Raw genomic sequence first — 25320 nt, 5'->3', positions numbered from 1 at the left:
ACAAAAAAATAATAGGATGGTATATTTAAATTATATACATTTTTATTACTCAAATTGATCCTTTCATTTTAGAAAAGTATACCTGATTCTTGAAAATAATCATTATTAAGAATTATACTTGTTTAATGAAGAAGGCATAGTAGTATCCTTGGAACTGTTATTCACGGTATGTGACATCATTTATTTTTTTAGTCCATCCGAAGATACACTTAGATCCTTCATGCTGTTTGCTACTTACATTTATGAAGAGTGAAATGGTACTCTTATTCAGAGCTACGTTATCTCCTTTACTCATTTTTGGGAAAGACTTCACCTGATTTTGAAATTTCACTATTTGCAAGTACATTGTTTTCTTTGTATAGACCAGAGCAAGTGTCTACACATGGGTAATATTACTCTCAGCTTCATGAAACAGTTTTCAGCTCTAAGTTGAATAAACGCAACATCGTCAAATATTATCATGTCTTAATAGAAAGGAAAAGGTGGATGTGTTATCTATTGCCACTACCCCCATGTTTTGTTTTTTCATTTCAAAAGTTCTTACCAGCAGAGAGTTACAAAATAATTAAAGAATTTGTACAATGTTGACATTGCACTCAGCATCAGTAATTTTCAGTTCAAAGTTGCAAGAAATTGCCATTTTGACTTATATACTAAGACCCTTTCTAGTAAATAAACACTTTAAAAACACTTGCAAGAGACTATCTAAAACTTTTAAAATGAGAAATACATCTATGTGTTTCTTAATAAAATATTGAGGATATAGGCTATTGTAATAATGTAAACAAAAAGTCAAGCCTTTATTGGGTAGGTACAATAGTTGTGTTAATTGGAATCTTTTTTGCTTAAGAGTTTTATGAGTTGCTTGAATAAGAAAAATTAAATTGCCTGTTTTCTTTTACCGTTCCCTCCCCCCCCCCCCATTTGTGAGAAGTTCTCAATGTCAACCAGGATGCAAATGGAGTATTGTGGGAGACAGAGAGCAGAAAAGTGGGGAGCGGACTAAGAGCATTAGTGTTAACCTTGCAATTAATTCCAGTGCTAAGGCAAAAGAGGGAAAGGCGGTGACCCTTCGTATTCTCCCCAGCACAGCCAGGGGAAGTGGGGTGAGAGGCACCACAGAACCCCACTACGTCAGTTGCGGGGCGGAGGAGAGGGCATACTGTCTTCTGACTCTGGAAGGGCTTCCTTCTCTTTCCAGAGCATCTTTCTGCCCAAGTCTTATATTCTCAATTCAGCTAGTCTCTGGTGGCTTGATTTACAGTAAATGATATAATGTCCGTTAGAAAACGCTTCTGAGGGGTGATTTTGGGGGTTGTGAAGACACAAACGTCCTCTACAGACCAAAATGAATCTGCCTAAGAAAGATTTGTAAGTGAATCTTTATAAATGGATACATATGTACGTACACGCGTATGCATGTTTCGTTTCTATTCCTTACATACGTTTTCCATCTAAAACGTGCTTCCTCCATAGCGCATCTAATTTGTCTGCTCTATTTGGGGCTGCACAGCTCATCTTTACAGTCGACTGGGGAGCTGTTGCTTCTGCCAACGCCGCCGTCAGCCTGGGCGCTGAACAAATGCTGAGGGCGAGCAGGCAGCGAAAGGAGTAGAGGAAACGCTCCCCTTCAGCTGCCTCCTCCACCGCGAAATTCCCCAGTCGTCCTGGGCCCCCGCCTCCAAACACCGTGCAAAGTTGGCCCAGAGCCTGGGCGCAGGGCGCAGCGGGCCGGGCGCCTGATGGCAGGATGCTGGAGCGGCGCCCTGCGCAGCCCGGAGAGCCTCCAGGGGCCGCCGCCGCAGCCGGGGCAGCCGTCACGTCCTCTCCCCGCCGCCCCGCGCGCCCCTGGTCTCCCAGGCGGCCCCCAGCCCAGGGCTCCGAGCAGCGGCGCTAACAGCTCCGGCTCACAAGTCGCGTCCCTCAAGTCCCTATCCCCCGCCAGCCCGCGGGTCGCCTCCTCCGCCCCCCCCCCCCCCCCCCCCCCCCCGCCACTGCAGCGCGGGCAGCGATTTGGCGCTCCCAAGGACTCCCTGCCGCTCTCCCCGCACCGGCTGCTGTTGCTGCCGCTGCTGCTGAATCCTCGGCGCCGCAGCCCACAGCCCAGCCCGCGGACAGCCCGGGCCGGACGTCGGAGACGCGCACCTGACGGTCCCCGGGACGTGCACTTGGTGCGCAGTCGGGGGGTGGGAGGAAAGGGGAGGGGAGTTCCTGATTCCCTAGCGGACCCAGCAAGTTGTCCTTAAAAATAAATCTCGCCGGCCAGCGGTGGAGCAGCCACTTGGTGAGAGCAGCATGTGGACTGGCTCGCCGGGTCCGCTGAGTGCTCTGTGGCTGCGGCCGCCGTCAGAGCATCTGCTGCCAGCAGCAGGAGCCCCGCGCGGGGCGAGGAGAAGGGACGCGCGCCCGCCCCGTCCCCTGCTTACTGCTGGCCGCTCCTTCTCGGGAGGCGGCAGTCACTGTGGCCGCTGAGACACCAGCCCGCGTTTCCAAGGCTGGTCGCCTGGTGAGGAGTTGAGACTACACTTCCAGCTGGGACCCACATGGCTTGTTACCTGGTCATCAGTTCGAGGCATCTCAGCAATGGGCACTACAGGGGCATTAAAGGAGTCTTCAGAGGTCCCCTCTGCAAGAACGGATCTCCTTCTCCGGTAACCTGCGTACACACAAACACACACACACACACACACACACACACACACACACACACACACACACACACGTTTAAAATCAATATAAACAAAAAGAGATATTGTGCCGGTATACTGAGTAGGTGGTGGATATCTACCTTACCCATAGGCTTATTGTCTACTTATACAGTTTATTGGCAGACTGTTACACAGTGAGAGATGTGTGTTTACATGTGTATTTTCAGCACAGTCATTAGTGCTATGGATGCAAATATTTACTGAATGCAGTTAAGTCGGGGTCTGTGAAGGTAGCTCCTGTGTGCTATATCAAGTTATGAATCTGCTGATTTGGGCTGATTAGAAAGTTTGAGTGGCACTTTGTAACCATGCTTTGTGATTAGTTTAATAATCGGCTGTTACTTTATATTTTATAAGAAAATAAACTCTTTAAAGATTTTGCATCAGGGTACTGGCAAAAGGACAGGTGTTGGATACCGAAACTTGATGAAATCTAATGATTATCTATGAACGTTCTTCAAGGAAAGCCAGAGTTCTCTGTGGAAATATGAATTGGATAGTTTGTTGTAGTATGTACAAATGTATTTACATGCAGTTTGAGTGATTGATATTTAATTTAGTAAACTATTCAGTTTAGTTTACATTTGATTTATTCAAGTATTTTATCTAAAATAATTTTGACCAGGCTCTATGGCTTTAATATATTATCAATTTATTTCTTAATACATACTGTATATAGACGAATGTTTTAAGGACTCAAATGTATTTCAAGAAAAAAATATATGTGTCATAATATAGTAAAAAAGTGTTGGATTATTAGTAATGACTAAGTGGCTAAACTTAAAGAATATTTTTTCTAGTTTAATGTAAAAACCAGTATTTCAAGTCTTTATGATATAAAGAAGGAAAACTTAAGTTGCCTGATTTTTATTCTTGTATTGGTACTTACCATGATGGTTTAATACTTCATTAGCATGGGTTATTCAAAACTAATATATTATAAAAACCTTTAAGTGCTATATGTGATTTGCAGGAAAAATCTAAAATGAGAAAATGCAAGTATCCAGAGATATCACTAGTATTCCTAATTATGACAAACTACTGCCTCACGTGATTTTATACACTATACAAAGTGGGTTGTCCTAATTCCCCCCTCCCAGGTGCTACATGGTATTAAATCAGACGTGTAAGATGGACTATATACTGTTCGTATTGGCACTTACAATGAATTTATAGGGTTGGAATGCTGTTGCAGAGTTTTACTTGAATAAATCCCACATTCAGTCTTTCTGAGCAGCTGGTCTGAATCCTTCCTATTTTTAAAGATTCTCAGAATTAGAGTTTTTGCGGTCTCAGCAAACCACATTAATGTTTAGCAACTCACAGTGTCAGAATCTTCCTTAAAGCAAACTTAAATCTTTCAAATTCTTCTCTATGCTCATTTCGTCTGGAAGACCTAGAGTGTTCCACCTTTCTCAAGATATTATTTTTCAACCCTTAGTAATCTCTGTGGCTGTCATCCAAAACCCTCTCTTTGATTATGGAAACCTGAATTGGATAGTGTATTACAGCACATGTGCCTTAATAATTCACAAGGTAAAGGTTTAATTACTTCATCATTTCTACGTTGTTAATTCTGTATAAATTGGTTGTATTATGGTGTTCATCTTTCCAAATCTAAAGGGTTTGCAGAGGAAATTTCTGTCACATGGTCAAAAAGTGTCCTTCGTCCCCCACTGTGGTTACTCTTCTCCCAGGAGCCCGATTGACCCACAGGGACTGGACATGTAAATGTGGATGTGAGAAGACAACCCATAATCCTCATGGCTCTCACACTCACAGGACATTGTTCTTATTCACTATTGGGCTGGTTTTTACTAAAATACTTATTCATTTACTTTTATCTAGGTGCTATACTTTGATTCACTGGATTGTTCTCTCTAATAATTTCCACATTCAAATTAAATTACATTTGCATCATTTAAAAATATCTAAATTAGTCTATGTATGTACTTCCTAAACTTGATTTATTTTGTCTTCTTTTGTATTTTACTATGAAATTTGAATGACTTTTTCAAGGTTTGAATAGTCTCTCACATGAGCTGGGCAGTATGTGAAAAATTGATGTTCATTCATTCTCTGTCATGGGCAGCTTGCTAGATAAGTCAGAATTTCCTTCACACTCCATAACACTTAGTCTTTTCTCCCTAGAATGAATTGGTCTCTACTTTCTGGACCTTAGACCCTTGAGCATTTAAGTAGTAGTTTCCTTGCCTAGGTGAGTTTGTTTGCCTTCTTATTTAGTTAGTTGTGAAGCCTGAAACTAAAAACTCTAGTTAAAAAACATGTCTTTTTTTAATACTCAGTAATATACATCCCCTAGTTACTTTCAGGTTAACATAAATTTATTGATTTTTTATCAGCATAAATATTAAACTCATAGATCCATACGATACATTATTTTTTCTTAAAACACATAGCAACTCTCACAATACTTTTTTTTTTTTCAAATTTAGTGCACAGAGTAGTTTCAAAGTGACCTCTACATCAATGACTTTCATTAGTTTCACTCATTGAGACTCAAATTTATATGGGACTATGGATTGGGATATCATTCGTTGATTTCACTCACTCTTACTAAGTTCTGCATACTTCAACTTTGGTTCTTACTCTTTTATTCTAAGTGTCCCTTCTTCCTATTTTAATCCATATTTTTTCTGTTTAAATAGAGCTGTTGAAAAGTAGCACAAGACACAATTATTGAACCAGACTATTTTGTAACTTTGTTATAGAAAAGAGAAAAGCCACAATTCATTTTTGATATGAGCTTCTTTTGGAGTTCTGATTTAAACACATCTAATATGAATTTAACATTTAAATGTCTGATAGATACAATTCTTCAGTTATATATTTAAAGTAGTTGTATACATATGACATGCTCGAATCACATGTCTATAGTATCTGAGTACATGATATTAAAGTGACAGTACTAAAGCTCATGATTACAGATACACATTTTTATTTCAAGGATTTCATTTAGAAAACATTGAATCATTATATAGAATTCTTATAATAAGTACTTAATGGGTTACTTGAGAAATAAATAAAGCATTTTGCCCCCAATTTTCAGAGTTGAACAAACATAAAATCCTAGAGTGAAAGTCAGCTCCTATCTTCAAAGTAGAAACATGCAAATATCTTATCTATTGCATCTTTCTTCTTTTTGGAGACTTGGTATGAAAAAAAAAATAGCAAACTGCTTTTCATCCTGATTAGAATGTGAATAATTGATTTGAGGTAGTTTATGTTACTTTAAATCCAAGGATAGATTAAAGAAAAGAAAAATGACAGCAAGTATTGCATAGTGTTTAATGGTAAAAGTCTCCAATTTTAGAAAGTAAATTTGCATGCTCCCACATTTTAGAATATTTATCTCCCCCTCTATCAGAACTCTAAAATAATATGACTGAAGGATGACTTTAAAAATCAATGTGACACACACACACAGATACATATATTGATATACACATTGTTATCTATGCTCAAACATAAGAAGTTACCTATATATTACTTTATAGAGTCTTTTACCATCAAGTATGTTGATGGTAAAACTTTGTTACAATAATTTAAGTTTTCATTATGAAAACATTCTTTAGGTGAGCTAATTTCTTTGTGAATTTCTAAGGTCTTCTATCACCATGTTTGAAATCAGTAGAACAAGTAACATCATCTCTGTGGTGTCAAAAATGTATATGAATAAATTCTTAGTTATTTTGTGTAATGCAAAATATCTCAACTTTAGATTCAAGTATGGTTTGTTATAGTTGACTTAATCTGTGTGTGGTTAATAGTAAGATTATCATTCAGGATAGCCATTGATTAAATGTTAATAATAATCGTAGTTGTATATTTTATCTGTAGTACATGTTAAGATTATTACCACTCTTTTGAAGCTTCGATAGAGTAATACTTCTTAAGAAGTGCTTATTTCTGAAAGCACCATAGTTAGACATCCAGGAATATCTGTTTCTAGAAATGCCTATTGTCTTCCCCTAAAACATTGGATCTGAAGAAAATTCATGGCATTTTTCACCTGAGTGAAACAGATGAGGGTGCTTGGATTTTGTTGTTGTTGTTGTTACTTTCTTTTGTCTAGCATTCTTATCCTAAATTATATATCTAAGTAAATTGCCTAATACAAACAAGCAATAGCTTTAAATGGACTACACTCCTATAAAGCTCCCTTTTAAAAATTACAAACACATATATATAAATGAAAGAAGTTCTAGAAAAGAATACCTTGAGGGTGTTTCTATTCACAGAACTCCTTAAATGAGGAAATGAGTGCAGTTACAACCTTTTTCTTTTTTCTAATATCTATAATCTTCAATTGTACGTATTTTCATTATGCTTAATAAATACATGTTAAACACATCCAAAAATGCTCTCAAACTGATGCACTTTTCGTGTGCCAAAAATAATTATGAAGATATGATCTCCCATAGAGAAGTCACCTGCCTCCTCTTCTTGAATTCATGAATACATAATACTGCCTTTCAGATTGAAACTTTTAGATATTTCCAATAAAGAAAACTCAGTTATAATTCTTATAATACATGTTTTCTTTGTTATGTCAAATATTGTATTAAGCAACTTCCTTTCTTCTCATTGTCTTTTCAACCCTTTCTTTTCTCCCCCAGCTGACTCTGGGTAGTGAATACACAATAATTTCAGAAATTTGTAGTTTGCATTTTTGTTTTCGAAATAAATGTCAACTTTCTAGGACATAAATTTGTATTTATATGACTTCAGAAAGTTTGCATGGTAAGAAAAATCAAATGAGTATTTGATTGCATTATGACTTTATTAGATCATGCTACATTTATTTCATAATTAAAATTTGATGTGTCAGATCCTTTGGTTTGTTTCTTTTAGACATATAATTAAGATGAACTCTATTTTAGGTTTCTGCCCCATGATATGGAAACAAAATAAAACATTTTGGCATAGTATACAGGCTAAATGGAGGTGGTACTTAATATGGAACCTAATCATTTATAGTTTAAAAAAACCTTGATGTTAGTTATAACTGTGAAATCTTTGTTGTATAATATACATGTACTAAGGTACATATTTTTCATGTGTCAAGTATTAACAGAACTTGAAATGTCAGTATGTTCAAGGCTGTATTGGGAGAAAGTAGCAAGAAGAGTAATACATATTTCACATAACTTTATGGAGTGCATTTCAGTATGAATTTGGTTTGTTCAAAATAGAAATTGTCAGAATAATTCTTTAGTATAGATGTACATATTTTGTAGAAAATAATTTGAATCAAAATTGAAATAAAAATGCTCCTTAGCTCAAAAATGTCTTTTGGTTTTAGCAAATACAGTATTTCAGGTAATCCTTATAAAATGACAGGTGACAGCCTTTTGTAGATAGATTTTATAAATCAGTTTTTCTTAGTGGATAAGGTCTAGAGAGAGAAATTAAATATTTGCTATGTTTTCATGAAAAATTATAGTTATGATGATAATAAGAATAAACCAGCCACCAAGTTCTATAGTCTCTCTTGCATTGGAAGCACTTATTGGACTTGGAAAGACATCCTGGAAAGATGAATTACATGATACCTTAGACAACATTCTCAGTTGTCACTTAAGACACTGATAGCTTATTGAAGATGAAAAATGCGAAATAAAATTATATAGTATTTAAAATGGAAAAGGGCTTTTAATGATACTCACTAATGATCTTACTTTTCTTGAGATGGACCCTTTAATGCATTAACTAATTCTTCCTGTATTCAAATTTGACACCTAAAATCTAAACATATACCTCTGAAAAACTGATAATATATTTTTTGTTCACAGATGAAGAGAGCTATATAATTTTTTTGTTCACAGATAAAGAGAGCTATATTTTTCTTCTTCTTTGCCTGGTAGGAAACCCCAATCCAAAGCTGTGGTTAAATGAAGTGATGAGAAATAATGTTGGCCTCCAAGTCAACCCTGCTCATCTCCTATTCTCTTTGCGAAAACAAGGCAAACAATAAATAAATAATAAAATATACCATATCCAAATAGAGGGGTGCCACGCAGGGTCTTTGTACTGGACAGCTTTGAGAATGATTCATGGAGAGTATTCATTTTGTTCACTTATAGCGAGTACAATCAGGGTTGCCAGTTTCTTGCTTTGACAATTGGCAAATTTCTTTCTGCAAATTTTATTTCACTTTTGCATGGGTGTAAGAGGCAGAATATAGTTTATTTTGAAATGGATACTGCTAGTTTGTTTCTTCCTAAACAGTCTTTTCCCTATCTCTTATTCTTCTTGCCATTGATTCTTATTCCTTTCATTAACATGATTATTATTTTTTTCAGTACTTCCTTGGTTCATGCATAAATGTTTGCATATACTTTTGTCTCCAGAGGCAGAAACCCCTGCGAAGGGTGAGAACCATCTCATTCTGTCTGTACCACCCCCATAAGTATACATATTCCTTCTCTTCACCATCCACACATAACTTTTATCCCTAGCTCAGAATTTAGAGCTTCCCCCGTATTTTCATTCAGAACCTACTTACTAGTGTTCTTCCCCTGCCCTCCTTCCCACAGATATTACTCAGCACTTCACATGTCCCATCTACCTGCCCACCAACAAATACAATCACTAACCACCCCCATATGTGCCATTTCCAGACGTCTATTTTGCTATGAAATTAAATTCCCTAATATCTTTTGGCAAGCAAAGGCTATATGCATTTTCTCTTTGTGAAAGAAATGTAAACTATATTCTAAACAGAAAATAACCACTGGCCATCCTTTTTGAATGATGGAGAGCATGGAGACTCCACTTAAGTCTGACCCTCCCTGTTGATTTGCTTCATCTGAATGTGAAGTCACGAGACATAGAGGTGGCCATATTAATTACATTCACGTTATCTGAGAATGTTCAAAGTCCTTGATCTGTATCTAAGAGTCTTCATGATCCAGCCCCTACCTACATCTTCAGTTTTAACTCTTTAATCTTCCATCGGATTCTATGTTCCAGACATACTGAACAGCTCAGAGTTCTTGACTATGATCAATGTTTATAGACTTCTCTGTCATTGCATATGCTGTTTCCTCTGTCACAAATCTACTTTTTTGCCTTCATCTGTTGGACCATGTCTTAACATATTCTCTCAGATTTATTAAAGAGTTGGGTCCTCATGTGAGTCTACACTGAGTCCCCAATCATGGGTCAAGTGCTTCTCTTGAAGGCAGCCGTCACATCCACTGCCTACCTTGAATTACACTGAACTGACTTTGTTTATTTCACCATGGGATGTGAGATCCTAGGGGGTATGTCCATTGTTACCTTTCTACCCCCAAAGCTGAGCACAACTTCTGGTTTACTATTGATTTTAATAGAAAACGAAAAGATTTCAATAGAAATTTAATTGGTATAAATATCCCCTTTGGTCCTGCTGGTAGCTCTACGAAGAACACTTTTCCTTAGATAATTTTTTCCCAAGTTAGTTAGTCAGAATCTTCTAGAATGCAAACTGTTTTTACTGATGGATTAAGTGGTCAGTGTAAGTGGTCATGGTAATGCTTCTCACTTTAATATCTACCACGAGCACTTGGCCAATTGCTTCAAGCATAATTTAATACTTCCTATTAAAACAAATTACAGAGTGCTTTATTCCATGTAGCCATCTCAGAATATCTTTTGTTAAAAGCCACAAGAGAATGAAGATTAGCTGTATATAAATGGATGAAATTCATACATGAGTTACTTAAGCCATATTTTTCATTGGCACAGTTAATAGTTTATGAGAAATGAATTTCAAGTTAGGAACTTGATGATTCCCTTTCTATTTAGTAGTGTGTAGTGAAGAGGGAAAATAGTGGTTCTTTCTCTCTCCCTCTCTGTCCATCTCCGTCTCCATCTCCATCTCCCTTTCTGTTGAAAGACAGACAATAATTTCCTGATGAGTGGTCATTATTGCCTGAATTTATCAGTTTCACACTTTCTATTAGGTTGGTGCAAAAATAATTGTGGTTTAAAAGGTTAAAAAAATTGCAAAACCACAATTACTTTTGCACCAAACTAATAACAAGATTTTATTAGCTCTTGTTCTTACTTGGATCAGTCAGAATGTGGCCACTGTCCACAGAGGAACTTGGAATTCTTCTAAACCCTACGTGGCTGGATTTTTAGATAAAATATCCAGCCACATAGGGTGTACATGCAGAGATAGCAATTCTCTTGGAGTGAAGAGAATCAGGTTTATTAAATGGTCAGTTTCTTAATACGAATCATTTTTTTTACAGTTGTTAACAGTTATTTGATTTATTTGCCTCATTTATGGGATATAAACATTGGAAGGGTCTGTGGCAATCTAAATCCCTGCTATATACTTTTTAATGTATCAATATGATAGTCAGGATAGACTCCTCAAAGATGTCCATATTGTAATCCTTAGAACCTATGAATCTGTTACATTAAGTGACAGATGTGACTAAATTAAGGTTGTTGAGAGGATTATCTTGGATTATGCAGGTGGATCCAGTGTAATCACAAGGGTCCTTCTAAGAGGGAAGTAAAAGTGTCAGAGTCAGAGAGAGAATGCCTTGAATATGTTGTGCTGCTGGCTTTGCAGATAGATGAAGGGGCCACAAGCCAAGGCATACAGGTGACCTCTTAAAGATGGAAAAGGCAAGTAAATGGATTCTCCCATAAAGCCTCCAGAAAAATCACAGCCCTGCTAATACTTTGATGTGATCCCAGTAAGACTTCTGACTTAATGGACTGTAAGATAATAAATGTGTGTTCTTTTAAGCCAGTAGTAAGTTCGTGGTAATTTGTTAGAGCAGCCATAGGAAACTAAGACAGCCACTCTTAACATGGGTGAATGTTTCCAATGGTGGGGGCCTCTCTGCTCACCAAAGCAACTGATCCTCTTGTGAGATCAATGTAATTAATGCTGAGTCTCCTTCTGCCTCTATCCAAATGTCGCTCCCTCCTGCTTCCATTTACTCACTGGTCTTCAACGTGCAATTGGAAGCAAGGAGGTGGTTCTGCTCACTCTTTAACATGACATTCCTGCAGCAATTCAGAGGGGCTGGTGATTTTTCATTGCTAAATCATGTAAAGGACTGAAAATTATGTGAGAATTAAGTATCTTTTCCATGTTCGTCACTTGCATTGTTTTCTCATATGTTAATTGAACTTTCTGCAACTCAGAATGCTTTATTACACTTTTTTATGTAACACACATTTGAAATAGAACATACCAGTGATTTTTATATTCTTGAAAGGTGGTAAACTCAGTAAAACGTTATCCTATATTTAGGAAAGTACCACCCACGCTTTCAAATAGTTTCCACTTTTTCCAGATATTTCCCTTTTGTATTACATATATACATCATCTGTATAAACTTAAGAACACAAATAGCACACCATTTTAAAGACACATCTTAAGGCTATCTTTCTTAGTTTGTTTAGTCTTTGATTTAGACATCTGCAATTTTCCTGGGGAAAGCAACATTGGTTTTAAATTAAAAGTGATGGGATCCATTGAAGTAATAATTATAATTTCATGAAATCCCCACCATTGTCTATGTTAGGCATAGTGCTATCAAAATGGAAAGTTATTTTTAACTTTTGTAAGGAATAGTAGCATAATATATAAATTGCCACAAATTGTAAGTGTACAGCTTTGCAATACCCCGGATGTAAATATAGAACATTGGAACTTCCTGGAAGCCCCAGGTGTGCCGCTTACCAAGCCCCACACACCCCAAAGGCAAGGACTACCTTAACAGATTACAATCTGTCTTACTTTTTTTCTTTTTTAATTTTTACTTATTTAAGTGTGTTTTTCCAGGCCCCATCATCTCTAAGTCAAGTAGTTGTTTCAATCTAGTTGTGGAGGGCGCAGCTCACAGTGACCCATGTGAGGATCCAACCGGCGACCTTGGTGTTAAGAGCACCGCACTGTAACCAACTGAGCTAACCGGCCGCCCCGTGTTTTACTTTTTAAATAATATTAAAATGAGTTTTAATAAAGAACTCTTATATTTGTAGTTCAGCTGACAACAAACTATTGAATAAAGGCCCTCTTTTTTTGGCTAGGAGTGGATAATTAGACTTCACTTTTCTTCTTCACTTTGACTGACCAAAGCTAACTAGCCACTATTTGAAACCAATGAACAAAAGAATACTGATTAGGTAAGAATGAATGGTTTTATGCTAATAAAGCACATGGATTATATCCAGGGTGACATCTGTGAAATCTTTCATTATCTTTTCGTTAATACTACATGTTGCATTTCAAAGATCTGACCATCATGTAGATTTAGAAATGTCTCACAAGTGGCCAGGAATGGCTCTGTTGAGTTTTTATTATTTGAGAGGAGATGTTAATCATATATTTAGTGGCAAGAGAACAATGAATGATTAAATAAAACTCTAGCTTGGACTTCTCATAAAACAAAATTTATGTGCAAATGATATGTAAGCTTTATTATAAAAGTTGTTATAATTTTACAGGCATGCACAAGGACAAAATACAAGTTTGTGTTACTATGGAAACAAGATTATTGCCAAGAAGATTATAGATAAAACCCAAACAATGCTTATATTAATCAATCCTAATTTAAATGAATTTAAATATACTTAAAGAACTGATCGTGTATTTTCAATAAAACTTAATGCTCATCTACCAATAGCTAGAAGCTATATAGTATGAGTTCAAGAGTTCTCTATGATGTGGCTGGAAGAATCTGGTGATACTCATTGAGGATTTGCTTTCTTATTACCATAGAAGGAAGATTTGTGAAATTGTTATACAGGAAAAATAATAAACCTTCCTTACGTGTTTCTTCCAATAGTAGATAACTTGCCTCTGAATTTTTTTATTTTTATTTTTTAATCACACTCAGTTCCATTCTCTGTGATTATCAGGATAGACTCCTCCCCTGAAAGCAATATGGGAAATCAGTTCTCTGCAGGGAATAGTTCAGGTGAGGAAGCATAGCTTGGAGAGAAATTCTAATTGGCATAAACGTATCCATAGCAGGTAGCCTTGGGTGGATTTATACAGTACATAAGCATCACTTAATCTGAAGATCTTAAAATTAGACCTAATGGACAGTAACTGGAATATGTGTGATCTGCTCGTGTGACTAAATTTTGGGTATACCCGTATAAAGTTTTAAATTCTTCATTAAGTTATGAATTTAAGACTAGCCCTAGGATTCAGTTTCTGATATTGATGAGTGTTATGTTGGATGAAGTATGGAAAGTACCTACAACCTTGAAATTTTTTACCATACCATTTGAAAACAGCTCATCCCATTTGTCCAGTAGTTTTCAGGTTATATTGTTTTATTTTTTTTAAGCTAAGATATGTATGCTTTGTTCAAAGGAAATCCTAGGAGCCAGGCAAAACAGAAGCAGGACTGCTTTGGCTGAAGGTAGGGGGAAGGTCTTCGTTGGTGACAGTCCCCTCCTTTTTCTCTATATCTGGGGAAGCAAGCTGGGCAGGGGAGATGCATCTGAGTAAAAGCCTTGGATACCACTTAGATGGACTATGAAAGGTGAGTACCAGTTGTTTCTAAAACAGTCTTGTGCTGCATAAGGATGGTTTTGTCAAGGAGGGATCGCAAATACCACTATGGTTCCATAAGATTATAATGGAGCTGAAGAACTCCCATTGCCTAGTGACATCTTAGCCATTGTAATGTCATAATGCAAGACATTACTCATGTGTTTGTGATGATGCTGGTGTAAACAACCTACTGCGCTGGCAGTCCTATAAAAGTATAGCACATACAATTACGGTAGTAATCAGCATCTAGGTTTGTGTAAGTACACAGTGTGATGTTCACACATCACCAAAATTGCCTAACCATGCATTTCTCAGAACGTATCCCATCCTTAAGCTGTTCATGACTGTAGTTAAGATTCATATATCTTACCTGGAGTAACTCAATTAGCTATTTGACACATTGCCAATTAATTCCATCACTAGACATTAATTATGTATTAGTTTCACTCTATGTTTGCAGTTTTTATTTAAAAAAAAAAGTAATGATAAGGTGACTTTGGGAGCTCAGGAACACCTTAACGGGTAAGTTCCAGGAAGTTCAAAATTTTTTCTCCTAAACTGAGTGCCCAAGTAGGAACTGAGGTCAATTTTAAATAGAGTCATGGGAATTAGCCAGTGCGTGGGGCAGAAATCTGGATACAGAAGGCTAGTCTGGGAGAAGCCTAACGTTTCTGGAACTGAAAACAGAAAAACATTTCAATTGGGAAGTCAACGTCATTAATTCACTCAATCATTATTATGGGTCTACTATGTGTTAGGTCCTTGCTGGCCATGTAGCAAAACTGAAAGGTAAATCACACTATGGGTAGAGAAGACGTATTTCCCATGAACTGAAAAATCCTGGGAAGTAGTACTACTGACAAGCTTTAGTAAATGGCCAAAAATGGAAAAAACAAAGGCAAGGAAGGCATTTGAAATGGAGGAACTGAGATAACTATCCCTGTGGATATGGTTCAGTTGGCCCATGGTACTGAGCCCTTAAGTCAGAGATTAAAATTAACTGAGACCTAGATAGTTCTAAACTTGTGTCTGTACACTTTTCAATCTTGTCCTTTTGGTTCTGTTTTCTTTTGGATTTCTTAGTTCTTAATATTATTGCTATAATTATACTTATTATTATTATTATTATTTAGTTTGCAACTTCAGCTACCTGCATGAGACCAAGGTAATGACAACACCTGGGGGCAGGGTTCCTGTAATCGTGCTGATCTCCTTGTAAAATGCAGCATAAGGAGCCAGCATAAGGAGCCAGCAAAGTATGAGTTGCTCAGGGATGAAGAGATGTTGTAGAAGGAGAACCTAGAAGGAAGTATTCAAGCACTACACTTGTCTCCGTGTGGTGTGAGGGCCTGGATGCCCCCTTTTCCTCAGAGATCTGCATGTGGGGGAGGCCTGGTTGGCCACCACCCATAAGGAAGCTCCCAGTTTTATTCCTGGAGAATATTTCATTCTTAGTGGCTGGTGCCCGACATTTTAGATGCTGTGTAATGCAAATATTCCCAAGAAACAACTCTTCGTCCCGCAAGTTATTTACTCTTCAATGTGATTAAGGGATCTGGAAAGATAATTTTCTTAATCTAATACTTCAGGTGTGAGTTAGGTCCCTGAAAGAAAGGGTGGGAGACCATCGAAGAGGGTAATGAACTCATAGAATGGGAGCACTGAAGATGAGTTTTAATTTTAAGGTTTTGCTTTGGAAGGACTTTATGGCCCCGCAGAGAGTGAGGCAACAAAGAGGGAGCCCCTAAGAGAAAGAGGAGAATTTCAAGGGCCTGGCCAGAAGAGCTATGTGCTATCCTGCTTGAAAGACAAGAGTATACACCCCTGTCACCCCAGATCCCAGTGGAAAATTCTCAGTGCAATTATGGCTCTACCTGGAAGCTGGTGGAGATCAGATCCTAAGTTCTCGCAAACCATTTTGGGGCCCTCACTTCATGCTGCGCACTGTCCCCAGAGCCGGAGATAGTGAGATAAACACAACATACATGTTATCTGTCCCAGTGGAGACTACAGACAGGGAATGAAGAGATGCGATAGTTTTTTTTTTGTTTGTTTGTTTGTTTAATTTTATAATACTCTATTTATAAATGTACAAGATCTTGTGAAGAAAAAGTAACTGATGTAAAGAAGGATATAACTTGGTGACCCTGCCTAATCCTAGAATTAGGGAACACTTCCCAGAATAATGATGGATAATTTGAAATGTAGGCAAATGAGTAGGAGTTATCTTGGCACAGGAAGACTCCCAGGCCTGGGATATGGGTGTGGGCTGAGAGGTTGCGGGGAGCAAGACAAGGCAGGATTGTCAGGTTAGGGTGAACCAGGTAGGATCCTGCTGGCCATATAACAAGTAAATAAGGAAATCATCTCAGGTAGAAATATGGCTTTCAATTGCGTTACAGAACTAAACATTCTAGTTCTGACATGAGAACCTCCAATTACTTCCCATGGGTTGCGCCGAATGAGATAGGTCACCATGGATTTTTTCTTCTTGCTGTTATTGTTACAGACCAGATCAGAAATTATTTCTAAACAAGAAAATAAGAGTACCAAAGTTGAATCATCAATAATCTAAGTAACTTATATGGTAGATTCATTATATATAACCCTTTTCTTATAAGAAGAGAAGAACTGAGAATTAACTTTATAGATATATATGCACAGGAATGATACAATTCAAAGTTCATCCAAATTACTAATTTTGCTGCTTTAGCATAATCTGGTATGGTCTGGCCAAATGAGGGTTTTCTTGCTTTGAGGGTATATAACATTGTTTTATTAGTTTCAGGTGTAAAAAACAACATAGTGATTAGACATTATACATCTCACACAGTGATAACCTCAACAAGTCTAATACCCATCTCACACCGCACTAAATGCCATTGACTATATTCCCTGTGCTGTATTTTACATCCCATGACTATATATATTTTTTGTAATTATAGTTGACACTCAATATTATTTTATATTAGTTTCAGGTGTATAGCATCATGGTCAGACATCTATATAATTTATGAAGTGATCCCCCTGGTAAGTCTAGTACCCATCTGACACAATATAAATTTTTAAAGTGTTATTGACTATATTCCCCATACTATCCCCATGACTATTTTGTAACTATCAATTTGTACATCCTAATCCCTTCACCTTTCTCATCCATTCACCTAAGTACCCTACCTTTAGCAACAATCAGTTTGTATGAGTCTATTTCTGTTTGGTTTGTTTGTTTATTCCATCTTTTAGATTTCACATATACATTAGATCATATGTTATTTGTCTTTCTCAGTGACTTATTTCACTTAGCGTAATATCCTCTAGGTCTATCCATGTTGTTGGAAATGTTAAGATTTCATTCTTTTTCATGGCTGAGTAATACTCCATTGCATAAATGTACCACAATTTCTTCACCTAGTCATCTCTTGATGGGCATTTCGGTGCTTTTCATATCTTCGCTATGATGAATAGCGCTGCAGTAACCATAGGGGTGCATATAGTTTTTTGATTCAGTGTTTTGAATTTCTTTGGATAAATACCCAAGAATGGAATTACTGGTTCATTTTTAATTTTTTGAGTATAGGAAAACCCATGCTGGTTTCCCTAGTGGCTGCACCAATTTGCAATCCCACCAACAGTGCATGAGGGTTCCCTTTTCTCCACATCCTCTCCAACATTAGTTGTTTGTTGATTTATTGATGATGGCCATTCTGATAGGTGATATCTTATTGTGGTTTTAATTTGCATGTCTCTATTGATTAGTGATGTTGAGCATCTTTTCATATGTATATTTGCCCTCTGTATGTCGTCTTTGGAGAAATGCCTATTCAGGCCCTCCACCATTTCTTTTTTTTCAATTGGGTTTTCTTTTGGTGTTGAGTTGTATGAATTTTTAATAAATTTTGGATATTAATCCTTTATTAGATGTATCATTGGCAAATATCTTCTCCCATTCAGAAGGATGTCGTTTTGATTTGTTGATGGTTTCCTTTGCTGTGCAAAGTTTTTAGTTTGATGTAGTTCCATTTGTTTATTTTTCTTTTGTTTTCCTTGCTCAAGGAGATATATCAGTGAAAATATTACTAAGGGTAATGTCTGAGAGTTTACTTCCTATATTCTCTTCTATGGCTTCGGGTCTTACATTTAAGTCTTTAATCCATTTTGAATTTATTCTTGTATAGTGCGTAAGAAGGTGGTCCAGTTTCATTTTTTTTTTTTTTGCATGTATCTGTCCAGTTTTCCCAGCATTATTTATTGAATATATATCTTTACCCCAGTGTATATATTCTTGCTTCCTTTGTCATAGATTAAATGACCATATATGCATGGGCTCTCTATTCTGTTCCATTGATGTACATTTCAGTTTTTATGTTAATACCATGCTGTTTTGATTACTATCGCCTTGTATTATACTTTGATATCAGGTAGTGTGATACCTCCAGCTTTGTTCTTCTTTCTCAGACTTGCTGTTGCTCTTTGGGAGCTTTTATGGTTCCAAATAAATTTTAGGATTATTTGTTCTAGTTCTAGAAAAATGTCACTGATATTTTGATAGGGATTGCATTGAATCTATAGATTGCTTTGGATAGTATGGATATTTTAATTATATCTTCTTATCCATGAGCATGATATATGTTTTGATTTATTTGTATCTTCTCTAATTTCTTTCTGAGTGTCTTATAATTTTATATCAAGTTGTTGAAACTGTTGCTCTTTTTAATGGCCCTATACAATTCCTTTTTACTGTAGCTGTGTTTTTTTAGGAACAGATGTGTAGGCATAGGGGCTAGTAAGCTTCCTGTTTAACACAACCATTGCAAATAGCAGCCCCATATTTTCACAGCTCTTACAATGAAATGATCAATATACCCTAATTTCCTGTTACAGCTTTAATTCACAACAATGATAACATTTGAAGTGATTTTTCTATTTTTCTTGTTTTGTTGAAGCAAATTGAGTCAAGTAGGTGTGGCGTTTTTATGATCTTCCTGCCATGTAGAAGGAATTTTTCTCCTATTTTTTATAGGGATAGAAACTTAATCTAAAACTGCTGTTAAGGTGCTGATAAGCGTCCAACCTGATTACTATATTTAAATATCTTTCATTATCTTAGGAAATTTTAATGAACCAATCAGGTGTTTTTTCCTCCATCACTTTCTCTCCCCAGTAAAAACCTATTGGAACAGTAAAATATTTGAAAGGAGGAAATATGTGACTAAGGATTGTGTATGTCATATGTATGTTCACATCATGAGCAAACATTAAGGTCCGTATGTGGCTACAAACTTTTATACACTTACATTGTTTTCTTAGCACATATAGAAAGTATTCAATCAATGTAAATCAGTTGCTACTTCATGTTGCAAAAGCATCTGTATCAGTGTCTAGTCAGGGTAACACAAACCATTCTTAGTTTTTCACACAGATGGAGTACAATGCAAGGACTGTTTTACAAATGTGTTGAAAAGCCTGAGGGAGAGAAAAAGTAACAGAGAAAAGTAACCCAGAGATCAGTAACTGCAGGAAGTCCCTTCAGCCCGTAGGGCTTGAGGGGCAAAGGAGAAAGTGATATTATCTGACCCTAATGCCTTATCCCAGTGGCACTGCTGCTGCTGCCACTTTGGAAACCACCTCCTCACTGCTTACTATACCTCAGAATTTCAGACTCATATACAACTGTAGTTACTCACTGGTTATTCTCTCCCATCTCAAATGCATAAGCTCTAAAACAAAATTAATCTTTCACCAAGTGTGTTTTTCCTTTGTTAGGGACGTCGTCCTCATCCCATAGTCTATGCTTAAAATTCAAGATTTTTTTTTCTTTGTTCATCAGATTAGTAAATTTGCTCATTTTAATTCCTAAATAGTTCTCTAGTCTACTCCTGGCCTGTACCTCTTCTACCATTCTTACCTCCTGCCAAGGAATGCAAGCATTTCACATTTTCCTGAAAACTGAGTACTTTTTGATTAACTTTATCTGGCCCTGTGCTAGCTGGGTACCCTATGTTGCCTGCCTCAGTGGAATTTACAGTCTAGAATGGAAAATACATTAAGCAAATAAATCTCTGTGGAAAATGTCCTGGAAGAGGGCATTTCTAATTTTTCTGATTATGGTTCATTTTTCAAAAATTGGGATTAAAAATTTGTGAATATCCTAGAGAAAGGCCATCAAGTTGGCTTGTTTAAGCGCAATCAATAGTAAGTACTTTTTTGAGTGTATGTGTCACTTTTGTCTGGTTCTGGAATATAAATCATACTGATAAATTACATGTCAAATATGGCAATTTAGTTATTTGTAGTAAAATCAATCCAGAATGACCTTGAGAGCTCATCTTCATCAGTTATTGTCTAAATGGGGTTAAACTACAGATTTGAGGGCCCACACAAGTCTTAATAGAATCAGAATGCCTGGAGTGGGTCCTGGGATATGCATTTTAAACAAGCAGCACATTGGTTTGTTGTACACATTGACATGAAATTATTGAACCAATGTCAACTCACCAATACTCTCTTGATTTGTAACTCAGAGGCCAGAGGCTGAGGAAGGCTTTATGACTTGCTCACACTCTGTCCTCTTCTTTATTCCACTGGAAACTCCTGTGGGTATCCTCTGTGAAGCTTTCTTGGTGTTCTAAACACCCCTTAATACCCAGTTCACAGTCATATAACAGGGAGGACACACTCCTTCTATGTCAGGCACACTATGCCGAGACAAGCCTTTCACATTATTGTCTTATTTAATTCTTAAAACATTTTTCCTAAGATGTAGGCACAGTTATCTTCCATTTACAGATGACAGGAGGTTCCACATTTTACAAGAACTGCATGGCAGAGAGCTGGGGCTTGGATCCAGGACCTTCAGAGTCCAAAGCTCAGGTGTGAAGCCACTTCCCTGAGAATTGATTTCTCTGGCTCTGTGCCCCCATGATAGTTTTACATTTCTTCCATACAACATAATAGCATGCTAATTGTCAGTTCGTGCATCTATTTATCTTTCTTTGAGTCTCCTGGCAGTAGGATCTGTGTTTGCTTCATCCAGGTAAATGACAGCACCTGGGTGCTGCAGGGTCTGTAGCTAGGTAGGCACTCATTCCTTTCTTCATTTATTCAGTACTAGTTGATTAGAGTGGGTCAAAAATGAAAATATTAAGTTAAAGTAAGTGTAAAATTTGGGAATCTACATGTATGGAAAAGTTAAAAAATAATACTATGGCAACATATTCATATGTACAGCAGTCAATATATAGGTATAGTTAACTAGTGTTCAGACTTTAGTTAAGAAACTAATGGTAAGAACTCTTGTTATTGGCAATTACATAAAGCTAGAAAGGCACTTTGCAAGAACCCAAAGATATTAAGAATGTATGCTAATTCAAAAATGAAGCAAACACATTTCAAAAGTTTATCTCTCATAAATTGCAAATAACATTATAACTTTCAAGATGAAAACCCCAAATTATGTATTTTTATAGGGGGAAATAAAAAGGTCTATTTTGCTTCCCTGCACTTTTTCTTATTTTTGTCATATACTAATTCTGTGCATAGGTGTGAACATTAAAAATCAATTTATGCATATCCGGTGACAAAGCACTGTGGTATACATACCTTATTCCTTCAGGTACGTATGATTAAACAACCCATGTCTCGTTAGAAACATATAATGGGAAGAAAACCCATAAAACCAACATAAGTACATTCTCATCTTATTAGAATTTGAGTTCTTTGAAATAATAATGAAAATTTCCTTCATAACTATATTAAACCATTTAATTACAATGGTGGGGTGATTTTTATATTGTTCACATTATTATTGAAGGAGACAAGGAGGGTATTCCCAGCACATATTAATAAAAGTTAATTGACTGATCAAAGCTCAGCTATCTGAATTGGCATTGAAGCATTTATCAAAGGGTAGTTCAGATTCTTTGAGAGGATATTTAGAGTAGCCTCAAAAGCCTGTTGAAGGACTTACTCTGTGTTTTACCTGCTAAGAGGTTTTCTAGAATATCTCTAGACTACTGGACGCCTGCTGCAGATGCCTTATGTATCAGCAGCTTGACTCATTGGCCTGATGTCCCTGAGGTCTCCCTAGGCTGCTGGTCAGAATTCAAACCATTTTATGTTCTTGTCACAGAACTTGTCGTAACTGCATTATGGAAATTGCAAACTTGAAGAATATAGGCTAAACTGACAAATTCAACATGAATTTATTGAGTTGCTGCTTATTTTCATATATGATTTATCTCATAGAATATTTAGGTGCTTATTCACTTTGCAGGTGACAAAACTGAGGCCCAGAGAGATTAAATAACTTTCTCCAGGTCGCAGTTAGCCAGCAGGTGGTAAGAGATTTGAACACACATCTTCTGATGTGAAACCTAGAATTCTTTGCACTGTGTGTGAGTAGGTTCCTTTGAAGACTGTTTGTCAGGCTGCTAGGAATTGTTTGCTTCAAGAGAAAACAAAACAAAACAAAACAGAAGCAAGAAATGTTTTGCATTTCTGTTTATGCAAAACAGAAGGGTTGATCATTGGAAGGATTCAGGGGTAGATAATGCTACCAGGCCTCAGTTAGGGCTGGGAAATGGAATCATCAGGAGCTGAGGCAACTTTATCTCTCTGCTGTGCGCAGATATCTTATCTCTGTTTCTTCAACTTCATTATTTGCTGCCTTCAAAATGGGCTTTCTTTGCTCCTGGTAGATAATGACTAGTCCAGGCTGTGGGGTGTGTTTGTGTGTGTGTGTGTGTGTGTGTGTGTGTGTGTGTGTGTGTGTGTTGGGGGAGAGAGAGACAGGGTCATATGGTCTGTGACCCACACATGGACCTATGGGAAGATATACTCTGAGAAAGGTGCAAGGGCAGCTTCTCAGATGGGAGTCAGAGTGGGGGTGGAAAGGATATAATTGGTAGAGAAATGATGTACATTATTTATACGGAGCCTTTTTCTATACTGCTCTGTTCAACTTTGATAGTTAAATCCTTGGTTCTCCTCCTTGACTGGGAGCAGTTTTATGAATCTTAATTGGCTTCTCTAGTTTGGGATAAAAGAGTTGTAGGCATACCCTGATATATACACTGATGTCTCGATGTCGGTAATTATGTTCCAGATATGCACATTTAATTCTACTGATGTAAACACTTCATTCCTGTTAATCAACTGGGAGCCTTCTTCAGCAAAGAGATATTTTGGTATCCCTTCTGTAATACAAAGGGGAAAGCATTATCTTACTGTCATTTGTAAACTAATTACTTGTGCTTTTACAATGATCATTTGGTGAATAGTAGCAAGAAGAACCAGGTGGTACCAGAGGGGAGAAATGGTGTCTCAGTGAATGTGACTGCCTATAAGCGGTGGGCTTCCAGCTCCGCTGATGTGGTGCAGTTCCCTGAGTAAACACCCTTAGCTGCAGATGTGCATGAATGGCCCTCAAGTGAATTATTGGAAATATTCTGTACCAAGAATAAGGCAGTAGAAATGTAGTCTTGATTTCACCAGAGGGAATAAGAAAGATGTGGGTGATGTCTAACTCCTGTCTTACTATCAATCAGTGCTGTGCTTTGTTAAGTCTCTACTTGCTTCATTTTCCTCACTGAAGAACTAGGCTGGAATAGGCAATGTCTAAAGCTCTCCCTAGTTCTAGTATTTGTGTGCTTTCTGAGTCTATAATACCTAAGAGAGATGATAGTCATGTTTCTTAACAAAGAATAAATTGTAAAAAATAACTGCTGATCATTATTGAGAGTGGGTGATATATACATGGGTTCATTATACTATTTACTTTCATGAGTGAAACTTTTCAGAGACAGAGACAGAGAACCACAGCTATGGAGAATGATGGCACTAATAAGAAAATGCTGCAAGGAGTAGATTAAACTTGATTATCTCCTCTATCCTAAGAAAACATGATATGTTATTTTATTTTTAATGAGTCACTTAAACATGAAACATGCTATTAGCAATCGAATGTAGTAGGAAACAAATAGAGAAATTGGAAAACCTTGAAAGTTTCCTTGAGTCATTTCAGTTGAAATGCTTTATCATTTTGTTATGAATGACAGAGAAGATGTACTTAGAGTCAAATTTAATGAATATACATTACAGAGATAAATGGTTCATGAATTCACCATCATTTGGGATTATGCATTATTCCCCTTTAAAATCATTAGTTTGGAAAATTGAGATTTGATTGTAATTTGCAATTTCCTAGCATGTACTGACTGGGAAAAGAAAGAAGTAATCTGGGTAAGGGCCAGATTTCAGGGCAGAATTTACAAATTGCAATGTGGTTGCTCCATAAGGTAGGTAAATCTTATGGCAAAATCTGCAATCAACTATAAAAGTTTGACCATGAAAATACCAATAGAATAACCCAAAGTTTGAGTTGTAACGTCAGAGCTCATAAATATTCTAAAGTCACTTTTTCTACAGCTAGTGTTCTTCTAGAGATTAGTGCAATTATTTATCTCAACAAATGTTTATTGCAACCACTCTTTTCCAGGACTGTACAGTCACTTGAGGTCCTTTAAGGTACTAGACCGTATCTATGACATTTGAAACTGGGTGGCATTCTTTTCCCTCAGGGCATGCTTGGATGTGTAATCTCACAAGAAAGGACAGATTCCTTCCTGGAAACCAGAAGAAACTGGTTGTCCTCCTTTCTATAAAAATGTTAGAATCTTAAATGGGACCTTTACTTTCCCAAATGCACTGTGTAAATTCACTGACAACTAACTCAACAGCCAAGCTTTTAGAAATACTGCTCTTTTTTTCCTTACCCAACCCTTACTCCTCTACCTTCTGCGACCTGTCTCTGCCGCCACTGCACTACGTAAGTTGCTCTTGTCAAGTCACCAATGATCTCACTGTCATTAAGTCTACTTTTTAATCTTTTACTTGCTTGACTTTGAGATGGCAGCTGACGCTGTTGAGTGGTCTCTTTTTTTGGGGGGAAATGTCCTTTCCCATTGGCTTCTCTGGCACAGACTTCATCTGCTCCTCTCTCTCTGCTTCTGGGCAATTTAAATTAAATAATGTCCTCTTAGACTTCTTTGTAGGTCACTGTTCTATAGT

At 37.0% G+C, this 25320-nt stretch overlaps 1 protein-coding gene across 1 annotated transcript in view; it reads left to right on the top strand.

Annotated features, from left to right (window-relative positions):
* Positions 1–2155: 2155 nt before the first annotated feature.
* The window catches only part of ZNF804B (zinc finger protein 804B), a 467621-nt gene continuing 444456 nt past the window's right edge, over positions 2156–25320 (top strand). Inside the window, exon 1 of the mRNA XM_019716413.3 lies at positions 2156–2651. Within this exon, the coding sequence (XP_019571972.3) occupies positions 2544–2651 (108 nt within the window). The 5' untranslated portion in view covers positions 2156–2543. The remainder of the gene's footprint in view (positions 2652–25320) is intronic.

This window comes from Rhinolophus sinicus, chromosome 4 (genome assembly GCF_057876585.1).
Source record: "Rhinolophus sinicus isolate RSI-liver-muscle chromosome 4, RSI-T2T, whole genome shotgun sequence".
NCBI lineage: Eukaryota > Metazoa > Chordata > Mammalia > Chiroptera > Rhinolophidae > Rhinolophus > Rhinolophus sinicus.
This window is presented reverse-complemented; position numbering and strand designations above follow the sequence as displayed.